At 52.4% G+C, this 15406-nt stretch overlaps 7 protein-coding genes across 7 annotated transcripts; 6 read left to right on the top strand and 1 right to left on the bottom strand.

Annotated features, from left to right (window-relative positions):
• Positions 1-352: 352 nt before the first annotated feature.
• Z517_03318 (uncharacterized protein) lies at positions 353-2206 on the top strand (the record flags this gene model as incomplete). Its single annotated transcript, XM_013432426.1, has 6 exons — positions 353-379; positions 458-751; positions 843-1197; positions 1257-1413; positions 1477-1635; positions 1717-2206. The coding sequence occupies 6 exons, from the start codon at positions 353-355 to the stop codon at positions 2204-2206; spliced, it is 1482 nt and encodes a 493-aa protein (XP_013287880.1).
• Positions 2207-2477: 271 nt separating this feature from the next.
• Z517_03319 (nucleolar protein 58) lies at positions 2478-4424 on the top strand (the record flags this gene model as incomplete). The annotated part of the gene is made up of 1 exon (XM_013432427.1): positions 2478-4424. The coding sequence occupies one exon, from the start codon at positions 2478-2480 to the stop codon at positions 4422-4424; it is 1947 nt and encodes a 648-aa protein (XP_013287881.1).
• A 503-nt stretch (positions 4425-4927) lies between these two features.
• Z517_03320 (uncharacterized protein) lies at positions 4928-5725 on the top strand (the record flags this gene model as incomplete). Its single annotated transcript, XM_013432428.1, has 3 exons — positions 4928-4933; positions 5010-5150; positions 5240-5725. The coding sequence occupies 3 exons, from the start codon at positions 4928-4930 to the stop codon at positions 5723-5725; spliced, it is 633 nt and encodes a 210-aa protein (XP_013287882.1).
• Positions 5726-7426: 1701 nt separating this feature from the next.
• Positions 7427-8039, top strand: Z517_03321 (uncharacterized protein; the record flags this gene model as incomplete). Its single annotated transcript, XM_013432429.1, has 3 exons — positions 7427-7553; positions 7615-7706; positions 7797-8039. The coding sequence occupies 3 exons, from the start codon at positions 7427-7429 to the stop codon at positions 8037-8039; spliced, it is 462 nt and encodes a 153-aa protein (XP_013287883.1).
• Positions 8040-8551: 512 nt separating this feature from the next.
• Z517_03322 (uncharacterized protein) lies at positions 8552-9419 on the top strand (the record flags this gene model as incomplete). Its single annotated transcript, XM_013432430.1, has 2 exons — positions 8552-9275; positions 9334-9419. 2 exons carry the CDS (start codon positions 8552-8554, stop codon positions 9417-9419), a joined length of 810 nt encoding a protein of 269 aa, XP_013287884.1.
• Positions 9420-10921: 1502 nt separating this feature from the next.
• Positions 10922-12428, top strand: Z517_03323 (uncharacterized protein; the record flags this gene model as incomplete). Its single annotated transcript, XM_013432431.1, has 4 exons — positions 10922-11111; positions 11174-11475; positions 11531-11652; positions 11714-12428. 4 exons carry the CDS (start codon positions 10922-10924, stop codon positions 12426-12428), a joined length of 1329 nt encoding a protein of 442 aa, XP_013287885.1.
• Positions 12429-13515: 1087 nt separating this feature from the next.
• On the bottom strand, positions 13516-15285 carry Z517_03324 (uncharacterized protein; the record flags this gene model as incomplete). The annotated part of the gene is made up of 3 exons (XM_013432432.1): positions 13516-14373; positions 14451-14779; positions 14838-15285. The coding sequence occupies 3 exons, from the start codon at positions 15283-15285 to the stop codon at positions 13516-13518; spliced, it is 1635 nt and encodes a 544-aa protein (XP_013287886.1).
• Between the last annotated feature and the right edge of the window lie 121 nt (positions 15286-15406).

Here is a 15406-nt window from a genome sequence, read left to right on the forward strand (position 1 = left end):
AAAATCTTACGGGCTATCAGACCTTGGCAGGTACATAGTATATGTCCACGATCTGCCCATGTAACGCTCCTACTGGATGCTCCAGAAAGGTTGCTGACACGGGAACTCGTGTCATTGCACTTGGCGTTTTTGTTCGCAGCCACGAAAGGGTCCTCTCTCTGCCTTGATCGGGGGAAATCCGAGTGTCGGTATAAAAGCATCATGATCAGCAGAAGGGCAGACGCGGCTTCAGGACCTGATGATACGCACGCAATATTTCTAAGTCGAAAAGGAGGCGTGCAGAAGCAGGGCCGAAGAAAGTGGCTATCACTTACTCCAACGTCAACACACGTAGGGAAACTGAGGAACGAAGATGAATGTGGAGTTGGATAAGATCGAGGTAAGTGAACATGGTCTCGTTGGCCAAGCTCACTGTTTCCACGTTGAGGAACACTGACAGGTGAAAAATATCCTTTAGATACCTGATTATCCAGCAGGATCGTACAACTTTATCCGACGTCTTCGCAAGGAGAAGGAATGGTCAGGGCCGACGCTGGTCAAAAGCAATTTGTCGAATGGAGCAGCTGCAATCCCAAACGGACGAACGGACTCCATGATCACGAATGGAACAAACGGGACGCACGAGCATCGATGGGTGAAACTGAAAGTGGCCATCATCGGCGCCGGCGTTGGGGGACTCTCGAATGCGATTGCTTTGGCTCAAACAGGCCATGATGTGTCCGTGTATGAACAGGCTTCTGCTTTGAGTGAGGTAAGCTCTCCATGGCGCTGATCTGTCTTGGTGGCTTTGTCCCGCTGTGCGAAGGTGTTGATGCGATCTATCAACTCATGGATTGATGCAGGTAGGAGCTGGTATCCAGATTCCCCCGAATTCAGCCCGGATTCTCCATTCCTGGGGCTTATGTTCTGCGCTTGAACGGCGGTCTGTCAAGCCAGCGGCTCTGATTTGGCGACGCTGGGAGGATGGCTCTGTCATTGGCAAAGCCAGGCTCAATCCTGACATCAAGCAACGGTTTGGCTCGCCGTATTATGTGACCCATAGAGCGCACTTGCATGAAGTCTTGCATGAACGCACAGTTGAACTGGGTGTTTCTGTGCATTTGTCGAAAAGAGTGCAGAAGTACGACACGAAAAAAGGCGAAGTGACATTTGTCGATGGCCAGATGATCCACGCGGATCTCATTGTCGCAGCTGACGGTGAGAAGCGACCCAAGATCAGATTTCTACTGCACGTGAACTGAAACATACTCCCGTAGGATTGAAGTCGTTGGCTCGCCGGGAGCTCAATGGCGACAAAGACAAAGGGCCTTGGAGTCATGGGCTTTCTGCATATCGAGGAACAATCTCCATTGCTGATATAAGGGCAGACCCATTGACCAGGTGGATTGCCGAGCAGCCCAATCTCCATTTGTGGTACGAGACATTTGCGGGAATATTCAGAATGTGCAACGCATGACTTAGCTGACTTTCATCAAGGGTCGGACATAACCTACATGTAATGAGCTATGCCATTGCTGGAGGAGAACGTTTTAATTTGGTTGTCACCCATCCGCAAAATCACCATGAGGGTCCTGAGCAAACCATGCCTCAAGTGCTAGAGAAGATGAGGGCACAATATGCAGGATGGGATCCATGGTAAGTCTCCCTCTTAGAGCATAACACTTGGTTCTGGAACCGAATTGTGCTGACTGTGAGGCCACTGTCCATCAAATAAAGTCTGAGGCGACTCCTGGAGATGGTGACTTCAACACTAGACTGGCCTATCAACTGCATCGATATTCCCGAAATCTGGTCATCTCCATCAGGTAAATTTCTGATCACAGGCGACGCAGCTCATGCAATGGTACCGTACATGGCATTGGGGGCTGCAATGGCAGTGGAAGATGCTGCTGCACTAGCTGCCACGTTGAAGCATGTCGGATCAATAGAAGACCTGCCAGCAGCGATATCCAGGTGGGAAGAAGCGCGGAAACCCCGGGTCAAGAAAGTCTATGAAGCTAGTTTTGGTCATGGCCTGATCTTACATCTTCCGGACGGACCAGTGCAGCGAGCCCGTGATGAAGCTATGAAGGCGGAGCTTCAGCATGCAGAGATCAAGGAAAGTCCCAACCAGTGGAGTGACCCGGTGTTGACCGAGTGGGCGTATGGACATGATCCGGAGGCAGAAATCGAGCGACTATGGGCTGCTGCACATATAGAATTATAGTGATGAGGTCGCTGAAATTCGATAGCAAAGGGATAGATGTCGCGTGCCATATCATCAGGGTGCGTCCTCATAGAAGACCTTGTCGCCATTGATTTTCTCGCCGCACTTGCTCTTTACAGAAAGGCTTGGCACGGGTGGGTCCGCTCCGCAAAATTGTGCAGTTTGAGGTTCGCGAAATTTTGGAGAGCTTTTTGATATTTCTTTCGAGGCACATCCAGTATCCTAATATCTCCCACATTCATTAGAGGCGCGTGTTGCGCATATCCTCACCATGACCCTCCTCATCCTCACCGAAACCTCTGCGGGTTATGCCTTGCTCAAGGCCAAAGACAAGAAACTGCTCAAGCACGACGACCTTGCTTCTGAACTGAGCAATGTCGAAAATGTCACGTCTATGCTCAAATTGAAGGAGTTCCAGAAATTCGATAGCGCGGCTGCGGCACTGGAAGAAGCGGCCGCAATTGTGGAAGGCAAAGTCACCCCGAAACTTTCTTCTCTACTGAATACCTTGAAAGACGAGAAAAAGATATCTCTTGCCGTCGCAGACCCAAAGCTGGGAAACGCAATTGGAAAAATTCCCGGCCTGGAGATCAAAGCCGTCGCCGATTCCACCACCGCCGACCTGTATCGAGCCATCCGAGAATATCTGCCCTCTCTCATTCCTGGTCTGTTGCCGGACGATGTTAAGACTATGTCCCTGGGTCTTTCACACTCTCTTGCGAGACACAAGCTCAAATTCTCTCCGGACAAAATCGATGTCATGATTGTACAGGCAATCGGCCTACTGGATGACCTGGATAAAGAGCTGAACACCTATGCCATGAGAGTAAAGGAATGGTATGGTTGGCATTTCCCCGAGATGGCAAAGATTCTGAACGACAACCTCGCATATGCGAAAGTGGTGTTGAAGATGGGCATGCGGACAAACTGGGAAACCTGTGATCTTGCGGAAATTCTACCAGAAGAGATTGAAGCCGCAGTAAAGGCCGCTGCCGACAGGTCGATGGGCACCGAGATCACTGACGAAGATTTGGAGAATATACAGAGCTTAGCCGAGCAGGTGGTGCAATTCACAGAATACCGCACACAGCTTGCCAGCTATCTGTCCGCAAGAATGACAGCTATCGCCCCCAATTTAACAACCCTTGTCGGTGATCTTGTGGGTGCTCGGCTGATCGCCCACGCTGGAAGTCTGATGAATTTGTCCAAAAGCCCTGCGAGTACGATACAAATCCTCGGAGCTGAGAAGGCACTCTTCCGTGCACTAAAGACGAAGCATGACACCCCTAAATACGGTCTTATTTACCATGCGTCCTTGATTGGCCAAGCGAGTGGCAAAAACAAGGGCAAGATGGCAAGAGTGCTTGCCGCAAAGGCCGCACTAGGATTGAGAGTAGACGCCCTGCAAGAATGGGGGGATGATGAAGTCAACATTCCCGAGGACGAGAAGGCCGCTCTTGGATTATCCGCACGAGCGAACCTTGAGCGCAAGCTAGCTGCTATGGAGGGCAAGCCACTGAAACCTCGAGGTGTCGCCATTGCGCCCAATGGCACTTCCACTACACCACAACCCAAGAAATGGGAGATCAAAGAAGCGCGGAAATACAACCCTGATGCCGATGGGTTGGCTGGTGATGAGGCTCCAGCCAAAAAACCGAAGAAGTCCAAGAAGGAAAAGAAGCTCATCGAGGAGGTTTCCGAGGATGTCGATATGAAAGAGGTCGGCGAATTGGATAACGATGAAGCTGAGTCTCAACCTGACGAGCCAATAACTGCGGACGAGGTTGAAGCGATAGTGCCATCCGTCGTCAACGGAGTTAACGGATTGTCCAAAAAGGAAGCCAAAAAGGCTGAAAAGGAGAGAAAACATGCCGAGAAAGCCGCTCGCAAGGCGGCGAAAAAAGAAAAGAAGGCCAGGGTAGAGAAGGCGGCAACAGCTGGTCAGGAGGATAAGATTGAAACATTAGCTGCCCAGTGTGGATTGAGCGTGGAAAGATACAAGCGGAAGCTAGCACGAGGCGAGATCCAGTTTCAAGAGGACGGCACACCTGTAGCAGTCTCAAAGAAAGAGGTGAAGAAGGCTAAGAAAGCTGCCGAAAAGGCTTCGGCGAAGGAGGCAAATGGCGAAGTTGAGGGGACCAAAAAGCGAAAACGAGTTGAAGAAGACGCCGACACGTCGAAGTCAGAGAAGAAAAAGAAGCGGAAAGAGAAGGCATAATGTGCTGACTGCTATCTTCGCTGTCTTGTGTCGTTCTGCATCTCAGGTTACTGCATGGCGTCGGGGGGATGGGGTTCCAGCTGGTCGGAGTAATGCTGTCGACGAGAAAAATGTACAATCTGCAAGGACAAGGCCGTACTACTGGATGAGCCTACTTTTAGATAGCCGGTTTAGTGTTTGTGTTCCAATACAAATGCACTGTTAGCTCTCTCTGTGCAAAGGACCGGATGGGTGGTAAAGCGTTGCTAGTGGATGCACCAATTGCGCAGCCTCGTTGACACCCGTCAGGCTGAAGATTCCCCGCAGCAGATTCTGGTCCTGGAAAAATTTCTCCGCATTTCACCTGCGCTTTTGGGCTCGCTCGCACTCTACTGATGTTATTGCAGTAGGTCAGAAGAGTCTCCAGTTCCAGACATCTTGCTTTCCTCAGGACAAGTCGAAGAGCATGTATTTCCAAGCTTGATCTGACTTCAGATTGCCATTCAGTAGCAGGCCTAGGCAGAATGCGGGTACGTGTCTTCTGATGATCTTGAACCCCCACCACTTTACCAGCGGCTGGAGAGAAAAGTGACTGACGGTCCATAGGTCCTCGATCCCCAATCCGCCCTCCTGACAACTTCTGAAGTGCATCAATTCCTGTCCCAAAACCCGCCTCGCCCTCCGCCTCGGAAGATAGGCTCCTACAAGCAGGTCAATTTGAAGGACTATGAGCGCGTGCGAGACGACGTATGTCTACAGCGCAGGGGATATATCCCTTGGGCTGAAATATCCCCCAAAGAGACGAATTATCGCTGACGACCTGTGTCTGTGTCTAGTTCCAACATTATGTCACGAATACGGTCCCTTTCATCGCCCGATACCCACCGCCAGAGACCTTTATCAAAAATGTCGTGCCTAGATTGCGAGCATTTGGATTGACGAAAACCGAAGCGTTCGTCTTGATCAATTTGGGATTGGGATTGCCGAGGGGGCAGCAGCTACGGCAAACTACGGATGGCGACGCACAAGCAGAGAGAGTCAACGGCGAGGGTGATGGTGGTGAAGATGACGGTGGCGGCGATGCCGACGTTGACGGCGTGGATGGTACTGCAGAGGGGGACGAAGAGCCACAGGAACCTGACGATCGCCAGTTTCTTTCTCTCGTGATAGAAGAGCTAGAGGAACGATTTCCCGGTGAAGAAGGCGAAGCGAAGATTCAGCAGATACTGGAGACTATGCGGGAAGAATACAATCGAGCCCACGCAACGAACGCTTCAACAAACGGAGACACGAATGTCCATGAAGGCGAGAGGAATACATAACGACCAGCGACAAAGGTCGACGAGATCGCGGAAGCGAGCCGCCTGGCAGCCCATTGTTGTCTTCAGAGCCAAGGACTTCGACTTGGAGAAAATTGAGACAGGCCTCAACTGTTAAAACCCTTACCATCTCGAGTGCCTGCAAGTTTCTTATCCGACCTTGTCTTCGACTAAAGACAAAACAATCACTCTGCGCACCCTGCAACGGATCGCGTCCTGTATGTCAATCGGTGACGGTTTCAACGGGATGGCTCGGCGAACATATCTTTCGAGGCCAAACCGGACAAACTTCAGGCTCGAACACACTCGTGAGGGCGAAGATCAGAGCCTCCAATCATGCGATTCACCAGAAACCACGCCGACGCACGTTGGGTCAAGGCCAGTTGTTTCAACAATCCTGGACAGTCATACTGCAGTCAGTCAACCTAACACGACAGCGGATACCGTGCTATCTATCCTGTGCTCGAGCTGCAGAAGTACTCGTACTCTCGAGGAGGTACGAGACTTGCCCGTTCGTGCGTCGTGCGTCCAAGAAGCCCTTCTCATTGATTCGACAGTTGGGTATACCTATTCGTACTTCTGATCTCCACCTCCTATTTTCAGCCTCAAAGTTTTTCAGCCCCCAACTGTGGGGTTTCGCTAACGAGAAGAAAGATCCCTTTCTCAAACCCGAAACTATTGAAAATTGCCTCGTACGATGTTGGAAGCCAAGCTAGGGCCTCATTGACGAACCACACCCTAGCAGAATCATGTGCTTTTTGAATGCACGGAGCAGCTGGAGGTGGCCTTGTCCCAGGGGGCCAGTTTGGAGCTGAGCAGCCCTCGGATTTCTCAAGTCGTACTCGTGAAAGAAGCTGCAACGTCATCCTCCAAAAGACTTAGAAATCTGCGCATTCATCTCCCGGGACCGAGTCTCAAGCCTTTGGACTCTCCTAACTCGTAGACATCAAGTGCAAGAAGCAATAGCAGCATCTCAAAGCCGTGAAGCAGCCAGACCCGGCAAGTTCCAAGATCGACCAGGCCAGTCGCTGAGTCAAATCTCCACAAGTTGCAATGGTGAACATCTGTATTGCTGGCCCACAAATTTGTGGAACGCTCTGGACCACTATCAATGCCTTCAAGTTCTCTATGGCAGAAACTGTACCCAAAACTTTGCCAGTTCGTATGTTACCATCTCGTGCTGTCTCTGCTGAAACTTTAAGGCGACCAAACTTCCGACATCAGAACCCCTTCCACCAGCTCTGACCTTCCCCAATCCAGCCCTATGCGGCGCCCTGACATCCTTTGGTCCAATGATAGCTTCCAAGAAGTTGATATGCCGTGATCAAGCAAAGGGTCAGGAGGCTGACAGTCATGCAGCCTTCACTCCTGCGAAAACGATATTCGTGTCCACGAGGGGGCTGAACTCTTTCTTGAGCTGAAGCCCCCAGCGTTTTCACTGGTGTAGACTCTAACGGAGACTTCCGCCATGATCAGATGTCTGGGCCGTCCGCGCGTCTCCTGGAATGTTCAATTAAACGGCTGCCCTAAATCATGACTCGTGGATGACTGAAATATGCTGATATTTCGCCTCCGTTGACTGAAATGTCTTTTTGACACCTGAGGTTTTCAACTTTGGTTCTTTCCCTACGGTCGTTGTTGATACTGTGCCCGCTCGCCTCATTCACATACTCTCACCCAAGACATTCTTTATTCCAAGCGACAATGGCACAACAACCCATGGGAATGTCCAATGACAAACCCATTAACGGAACCGCTGGAGCGTACCCCGGCGGAGCTCCGGGAAAATGGTCGTTCGGACTTTTTGACTGCTTCTCTCCATTTAGTACCTGTATGCTCCACTTGGTCAACGTCGCCGGAGAATATCTGCTGATCTTGACCTTGCTGAATAGGTTGTTTGGCGTGTTGGTGTCCCTGCATTCTTTACGGGAAGACACAAGATCGGTACAAGGGCGACAACGACTCTAGTGGCATCAACGGACAGGTATGTGTTTATGTCCCTGTTGCTCACTCAATCAGCATTGTGTTCCCAATCTCTTTATGACCCCGGTTTCTCTGACTGACACTCATCCAGTGCTGCGCATTCTACTGTTTGATGCACCTTGGGGGACATTGCATTCTCCAGTGCATCAATCGAGGCTCCACACGTGACAGATATGGTATCGAGGGTGGGAGCGTGGGTGATTTCTGCACATCGTGCTGGTGTGGATGTTGCACCTTGATTCAGGAAGACAAGGAAGCCATTGTGAGGACGACGGGCATGAATCCAAAGACCAAGCAGCCCTATGTGAGTCCAGGACAGATGATGTATCCATGATCGGGATTTCTCTTTATGGTGTCTGGGTGGAATGAAAGGGCATCGGGAGGGAAATTCTGTGCCTTGCCAGATGTTCATAAACTGGCGGACGTTGGTGGTCAATGTTGGCCTTTGCACTGTTTGCAACTGGGTGCGGCCGCCCGGGTCATTGTGTGTCTCTCTTCACATCCCATCAATGATTCTGTTCAAGTCTGTTGTCACTTTTGCTTCACTTTGTCCTTACTAGATACCTTGTAAGTCACCAAGTGGCATGTTGGGAGTGCGAAGAGCGCAACAACCCTTTCACAGACAAGCGGAATCTCATGTCTCTCGACACAAACATCAAGGCAGTGTCCTCATGCGCACCACAGTGTATTCATTCACCTCTATTGCTTCTCACAGCTTCTCCGCAATTTTCACTGCCTGACCTTGAGAGATTCTCCTTTTTCTTTCTCTTCCTCTTTGTTTCTTTCCCAGCACACCGTCCATTCCTGGTTCAGAATTTTGCTTCTTTTGTTTTCCTCTATGTGGCAATGGCTTCAAACAGGTTCCAGTCAGAGTCTGCGTCTTCTGGAACACGACTTCCTCCAGACGATGCAGAGGTGAGTATCCTGGTTGGCGCTGATCAAGTCAAGTATGTCGTCCCCAAAGCTTCACTCTGCGCCGCTTCCAAATTCTTTAAAGCGACCTTCAACGGAACCTTCTTCGAGGCGGCGACCCAAGAGCTCAAACTACCCGAGGACGAACCAGATGTCATCAAGTTCTTGTGCGACTGGCTCTATGTCAAGTCCGTTCCCGAAAAAGAATGGTCCCCTCCATCCCCATGGGAACCAGATACGTTCTGGCTCGAGGTCTACATCGCCGCGGACAAATTCATGATGCACGGTGTGAAGACGGTTGCTTTTGACAAAATCACAAGCATGTTCACCGCGACAGAATCCACCATCCCCAGTCCCACCTTCATCGACGCGCTCTACCAGCACCGCGACGCAGAGGCCCTCCACACTTACATCGCCGGACACATCACATATTGGATGCCGAAAGCTGCCAGAAAGTGCGACTGGCTCCCACTTTTGCAACGAAGCGATCGCCTTGCCGCAATCGTAGGCACGACTATCGCTGACCAGGCTCCGGAACATCCAGTGTTCGCCCACCCCGGTGCCGATGCAGACTTTGCGGATAAGAATGGACACGGCCTTTCGGAGGAGGATAAGAAGAAGAGACCAGGCACTTGGGGAGTAGCGATGCAGACTTTGCGTGAGTGCCCGTCCGTCTATGGATAGGGGAGTGGCCTCGATGACTGACGAGAATTTAGGCGTTGCTGCGATCGACCAGACTTGTGTCCATGCATGCTATGGTGTTTACGTGCCAGGGAATCCTCCGAGTATCGTCGACACGTGAAGTGCGGCAGCGAGAAGGAGGAGGAGAGCTAGGCGGCCAAATCGATGGTAAGCGGGCACTCAGCGTGTTGACAGCTATGTTGCCACGGCGAATCAGTGAGGTGGTCGACGACATTCTGGGGTCCATTGTCAAGGAGAGACGAGGCTCTGTCTCGCAGAATTCTGCATCTTGAAAGAACTGAGAGGTCGAGGATGTTGAAGCAGGATCAATGCTTCATATGGTGCGACTAGTTGACACCGCGGAGAACGGGCGACTATTTTTGACTGGGAACGTTCAAGACAGAGGACAGAGGCAAAGAGCATCTTGGACTGGAGATACTGGTCCATGAGCCTGGAAAACAACAGTTGCACACCCTCAAGGACTGGTCCAACACTTTTGGGAATGGAAATGCAATTCCTTGCTGCTTGTGCTACACTTTCTTTTCTCGTTCTCGTTCTTGCGTCTTTCTCTCCCTCTCTCGAAAGAATGACGGCTCATCCCCACCTCTCCCCTTGGGGGTATCTCAATTCACTTTCACGCAAGCCGCGCTGACCAGCACGGTCTGCCTGCACTGTGTTTGATACTATGCTGCGGTATTGCTACAGGGCTGAGGGCCGCTCTCTCGGTGCCCGTCGCCGGGTCGGCATATGCAGGCATATGACTAACGACAGACGATCCCCCTGGGTGCCTGGAGCTGCCCCGGAATCAAACGGCTTCCTACATACGCGAGTGGGTGGCATTCCCCCACTCGGGACCCCCATCGAAAGTGTATCGCCTTTCTCCAGAGAAATTCCATGTCTTGGTCTCGTTGAAGGGCAGATGACGCACCGAACAGGTCTGATTGTGTCCCTACGGGCTCTTCAAAGGCCGCAAGCCATGCGCCTCATATGAGAATGGTCACTGAGTGATAGCAACAATGCTCAATCGTCGGAAGAGCGGTCCGCTCGCGACCTACCGCTTGATCTTGGATCCGGATCAAAACACCTCAGGCTGGACGCACCAGCAACCGAGCGAATAACGAATGATGTGGCCTCCAGCTCTTTTGGGCCAACAGCCCACGAGACGGACCGCTCACTCCCAGAAATGCCATTCCAAGTAGCTGGTTATGTTACTTCTGCTCGTATACTTGCCCTACCGAGTCACCGAGTGCATTCCCGGCCACTTTCCGTCGTTCAGAATACGAGGGCGAGAGAACCGCTAGGACTAAACAAGGTGCGCTGAGATAATCATCTTCGACGATATTACCTCTGTCTATGCTCTAGATGGACTGGAGGTTTACTTTTATTATTTGTCTTGTTGATGTTCAGTGCAAAAGAGACTATATCAGATTGACGCCAGATCACCTGTCGCAAAGGAGCTACCCAGAGTCATCGACCCCCTTGGTGAATAGCGCATCCATCAACTTGACGAACTGCCATAGAGATATATCCTGGAGGCGGAGCCATCGGTCTCAAACACGACCAACGGTAAAATGGCCCCGGCGCACTTCCCACCAGAACATCCTCTGTGAAAAGTCTGGGAGAATGGAGAGCAGGCATGAGGTTGGAATGGTGCTGTTCAAGGACGAGGCCAAGACAGTCTGGTACGAGTCTGAACGTGGTCATAATGCGGACCAGCAAGGTGCTCAACATGGACCATTGACGCTCACGCACTTGGAGCTTGACATCTTTCCCATTCGAGTTGAAGGGATGGCAAAGGCTGCCTGCAGGTACTGTGCGTCGAGAATTCTCTCTGTCGGACATGGTTCAAACGAGAATGCTCACCTGATATCGCAGACACCGACATCTATGCGCCTACCACGTTCCGTCGACTTCAAATCCAGGGCGTGGCAGAGGACGGACCCCTTCTGCGACACTACATCCCCCTGATCCTCAGCCACCACGTCTCGTTTGTCGCTATGCTGGCAAACTCGACGCTGCAGTTCGACTTGATGGACCGGGAACGCGATGGGCCTTCTCCACGGGCAAAGGCACTGTACGATACCAGCATTCGACTGCTTCGTCAGTACCTGCAGTCGACTGCGGATAAGGTGTCGGACTTGGTCATATGTACGATGATGTTTTTGGCGACGTTTGACGTAAAGCGCTCTTGTGTGTTCGAGGACGCGACCTGACGAGCTGACCACGGTGCAGAAATTGACGTCGAATCACGACAGTGCCTGGATCCATTTACAAGCCATCAGGGAAGCGATCGACCGCAGAGGTGGCCCCAAGCAGATGGCGTTTGATGGCTGGCTTGCGACTGTGACGGACAGGTGGGTGTGGCCCCAGTGTATTGTAGGAAGAGCCAGGCTTACAGGACCATCTTCTCTCCAGCTTCGTATCACACGCAGAATGTCAGCGAGCCGTGTGCCGTCAACTAGGTGGCAAAGCTTACACGGCCAAACACCTTCGCCGTCCAGTCCACCCATTCCCACCGGCTCTGTGCGCCAAGATATCAAGACTCCCTCAGGGCTTCGAGGACTTTTGCATCAGCGAACGCCCGGTGGCCGCAGTGATCGACATCATCCTCGTCATCACCGCATGGCTGGACTCCGTCAGAGCAGCCGTTTCACGAGGTGAAGAGAGCTACCTCCTCGCGAGCCGGGGACTTGTCGAAGCGAACCTCACCAACGCCACTCGGTGCATGGAACTGCTCCAGCACCCGCACCTGCCACTGCACGACCAATTCGTCCTCATGGCCCTGCAGGCCTACTGCTCGCTGATGGACTGGAGCGAGCGCGGCCGCTTCCTCAACATGGCCTATCTCCAGGTCCACACGGGCCTCCTCCCCTCGAGCCCCTGCTTCCTCGACACCTCCTACCCGCGGAGATACCAGGCCGAGTGGCTGACGTGGGTCGGCATGACGATGCTCGCGAGCTCGCACACCAACGACCTCACCTGGTCGCTCGGCACGAGGATCTTGGGGAAGCAGGAGGTGGAGCGCAGTTGGATGGAGCGGATCAGGATCTGTGAGAGGTTCTTCTGGAACGAGAGGCTGTCGTACCAGGTTCTGAGGAAGATGCATTTCAAAAGTCGCAAGGGGGCCTAGTTAAGTATGTTCGGGATAAGACTGGGCCAGATCCCGCCGGTGTGGTCACTAACGAGGTATATTCTGTTCAGTCAGATTTTACCATTCTCCAGGCATATATGTCTATGAGCAAAAGAAAGAAAAAAAAGCCTAGAGAGAAAAATTGCAAAAGGTTTATTACCTGTCCCCGCATGGATCCGCAACAGGACTCGGACTCCTTTCTTTACCCTCAGACTAGAGGGCTAGAGAGAGCTATTTCTCACGGGGTATCACGAGCTACTGTGCTCCGCCACCTCGGCGACCTGATCTGGCAACCCACGTAATCAATCACAATCAAGAAGAAGAACAAGACCAAGAAATTGCAAGAGTCACGAACGAGCTATACTGTCCTGATAACCCCAAGCCAACCAGCGAAGGCAAGGCCTTCAAAGCCAGAATTGGGAAGTTGGAGGTTGGAGGTTGGGAGCGGATCTATCTATATCCTGAGTACGAATACTGGCATTCCCGCCCCAGCGGCGTTTGATCAGCGTTGTATCCCCGCACAGGACCAAAGCGTTCTCGAGGGCCTCAACTTGACTTCATCGAAGAGGCTGTGTGTGGGATACCATATGATCGAGTCGAGTGAAATATGAAAAGGGAAAAAAATAGGGGAATAGGGAACGTGGTGACATGGTGATATGCTTCACTGAAGATTTGTCGAGTTTGCCGGTTTCCCTTGGGTACGTAGAGACGAAAAGTACATTTTACCCTCCTCCCTAAAAAGGACGGAGTAAGGGGCCAGAAAGAAACAGGAAAAGCAGGCAAGTTGATCACTATATAGTATGCCTCGTGCTGACACCTTGCGAATACTTTCGAACCCATCCTTGTAGCTGTAGTGGCACATCAAACTCCACCCACTCATCCAAACCATCCTTCCATGCGTCCATTGATCAATCCATCCACCGATATATCCTTTCATTAATCCCATACTTCGGTCCCGTCCCACGATCCGTCAATCCGCCACACACCCATCCACCCACCATCTCCAGACCACACCCCACCCATCTCCTCAAAAATGCCCCCAAACCCTCTGGTGGCATCCTCTGAGAAAACCCCTCTAGACATCAATTCACCCCGTAAACTTACTCTTCGCCCTAAGAAACCCCCCAAAGTAATACAGACCATACATACCCGCGACGCCGACGCCTGACAGGCCCGCAATGACGGTGACACCCTTCCCGATGCCGAGATCGAGGTACATTGAGCGGGAAAACTGCACGAAGCCCGCGGCCAGCATGGAGCGGGCAAAATCGTTGGCGGCGAACAGCGAGGCCACGTACTTCGGGTACGCCAGCGCGATGTAGCAGATGATGCTCTGAAACATGCAGAAGCTGCCGGCGGCCCAGACGTTGATGCCGATCGTGGGCGCGATCCAGTGCACGTCCGCGCGCGCCGTCCAGGCAAACAACAGCAGACCGATCGGGGGGCCCCACACGCCCGCCAGGCCTGGCCGGAGCCATTCTTCCTGTTCGACGGCCTTGCCCTTTTCGGAGTGGTATTTTCGAGCCCGCGGGATGAACCACCGGCGTAGGTAGATGTAGTAGCAGGCCAGACCGACGATGCAGCCCGTCATCAAGCCGAGGAATATCAGCCCGAGCTGGCCGAGAGACATGTCGTACGTGCCTAGGTAGACGAGCGGGAAGGCTTCGAAGAAGGAGTAGTACGTGGCATAGACGAGGCCGCCGTAGAGCGCCGCGTAGAGCACCGCGGGGTCTTTGATGGTGATTTCTAGAGGTCGGACGAGGGCTTCCCAGAGGAGTGCCCGGAGCGGGATGGGGTGCAGTTCACTCTCGGCACGGTATCGATCGTCGCCTGTCACTTGGCGGAGTCGTCTTGCTCGGTTGAGAAGGATGGTGCCAGGGTAGGTCTCTGGCAGGAAGGGTAGTAAGAAGAGAATAATTCCCGACATGATGATGACTTCGTAGAGCTGTGAATGTCTTCTTTAGTGCTGTTTCGACAGGTGTCAAGGGGTCACAAGGTGTTGTAAGAGTCAAGACAACTCACCGGCCATCTCCAATCGTGAGGAACAGCGTATCCCGCCATCAACGGCCCAACGGCAGGACCACAATACATGGCTGCAATCCACCACACATAGCCATACGGCGCGCTGTAAATGTCGTATATGTCTTCGATGGACGCCGCGCCACTGGCCAAAGCCGGGCTGCCAAAGAGACCCTGTAGCCATCGAAGGACGATAATTGCAGGGAAGTTGTCGACAAAAGCAAGTGCAATGGATACGACGAAGAATGCGACGAAGGAATAAAGATACGGCGGGTTCCGTCCGATGCTAGGGATCTCGCTGATGGGAGAGAAAAACATGGGTCCCAGGCCGTCTGTAGACAGTGAGGATCAGCCAGGTATAGTATTGACGGAAAACAGGTGCAGACTTACAACCAACAACGTACACGGACAGTCCTAGACTTGCTACCACAATCGATACACCATATCGCTGCTGGATGGCTCCCGCGGTGGGCGTGATGATGGATGCTGTGCAGTAGACGCAGAAGGTGTACAGGTTGACCACCACGAGAGTCCACGTCTTCTTACCCTGCGACCAGTCGCGAGGGTTCTCGAGATCATTCTCGGCCCAGGATACAATGATTGCCTCTTTGTTCGAGGGAGACAGCGTGACGTCCTTCTCAGCTGCGCGGGCGGTGGTGGAGAGCTTGGACAGGGTTTTCTCCAGGTCACAATCAGTGGGAGAGGGTGCCGGCTCGCAGACGACAGGGAGGCTAGTAGGCTCAAAGCCAGGTTTCTCTTCAGAGTACAAGAGACCTGACTGGAAGCCAAGCAGTCGAAGGAACTGCCCTGCGGGCGTCTCCTTGATAAAACCGGCCATTGTCGATGTCAATGTAAGGAGAGCAATGTTGACGGCAGAACTGTTCAACCATGCTGTCACCCACTTGCTTGTGGCTCGTCTTTATAGATGAGCTCATGTTAAGGCGCTTGACCTTGACAGC

Source organism: Fonsecaea pedrosoi, assembly GCF_000835455.1.
Source record: "Fonsecaea pedrosoi CBS 271.37 unplaced genomic scaffold supercont1.2, whole genome shotgun sequence".
NCBI classification, from domain to species: Eukaryota; Fungi; Ascomycota; class Eurotiomycetes; order Chaetothyriales; family Herpotrichiellaceae; genus Fonsecaea; species Fonsecaea pedrosoi.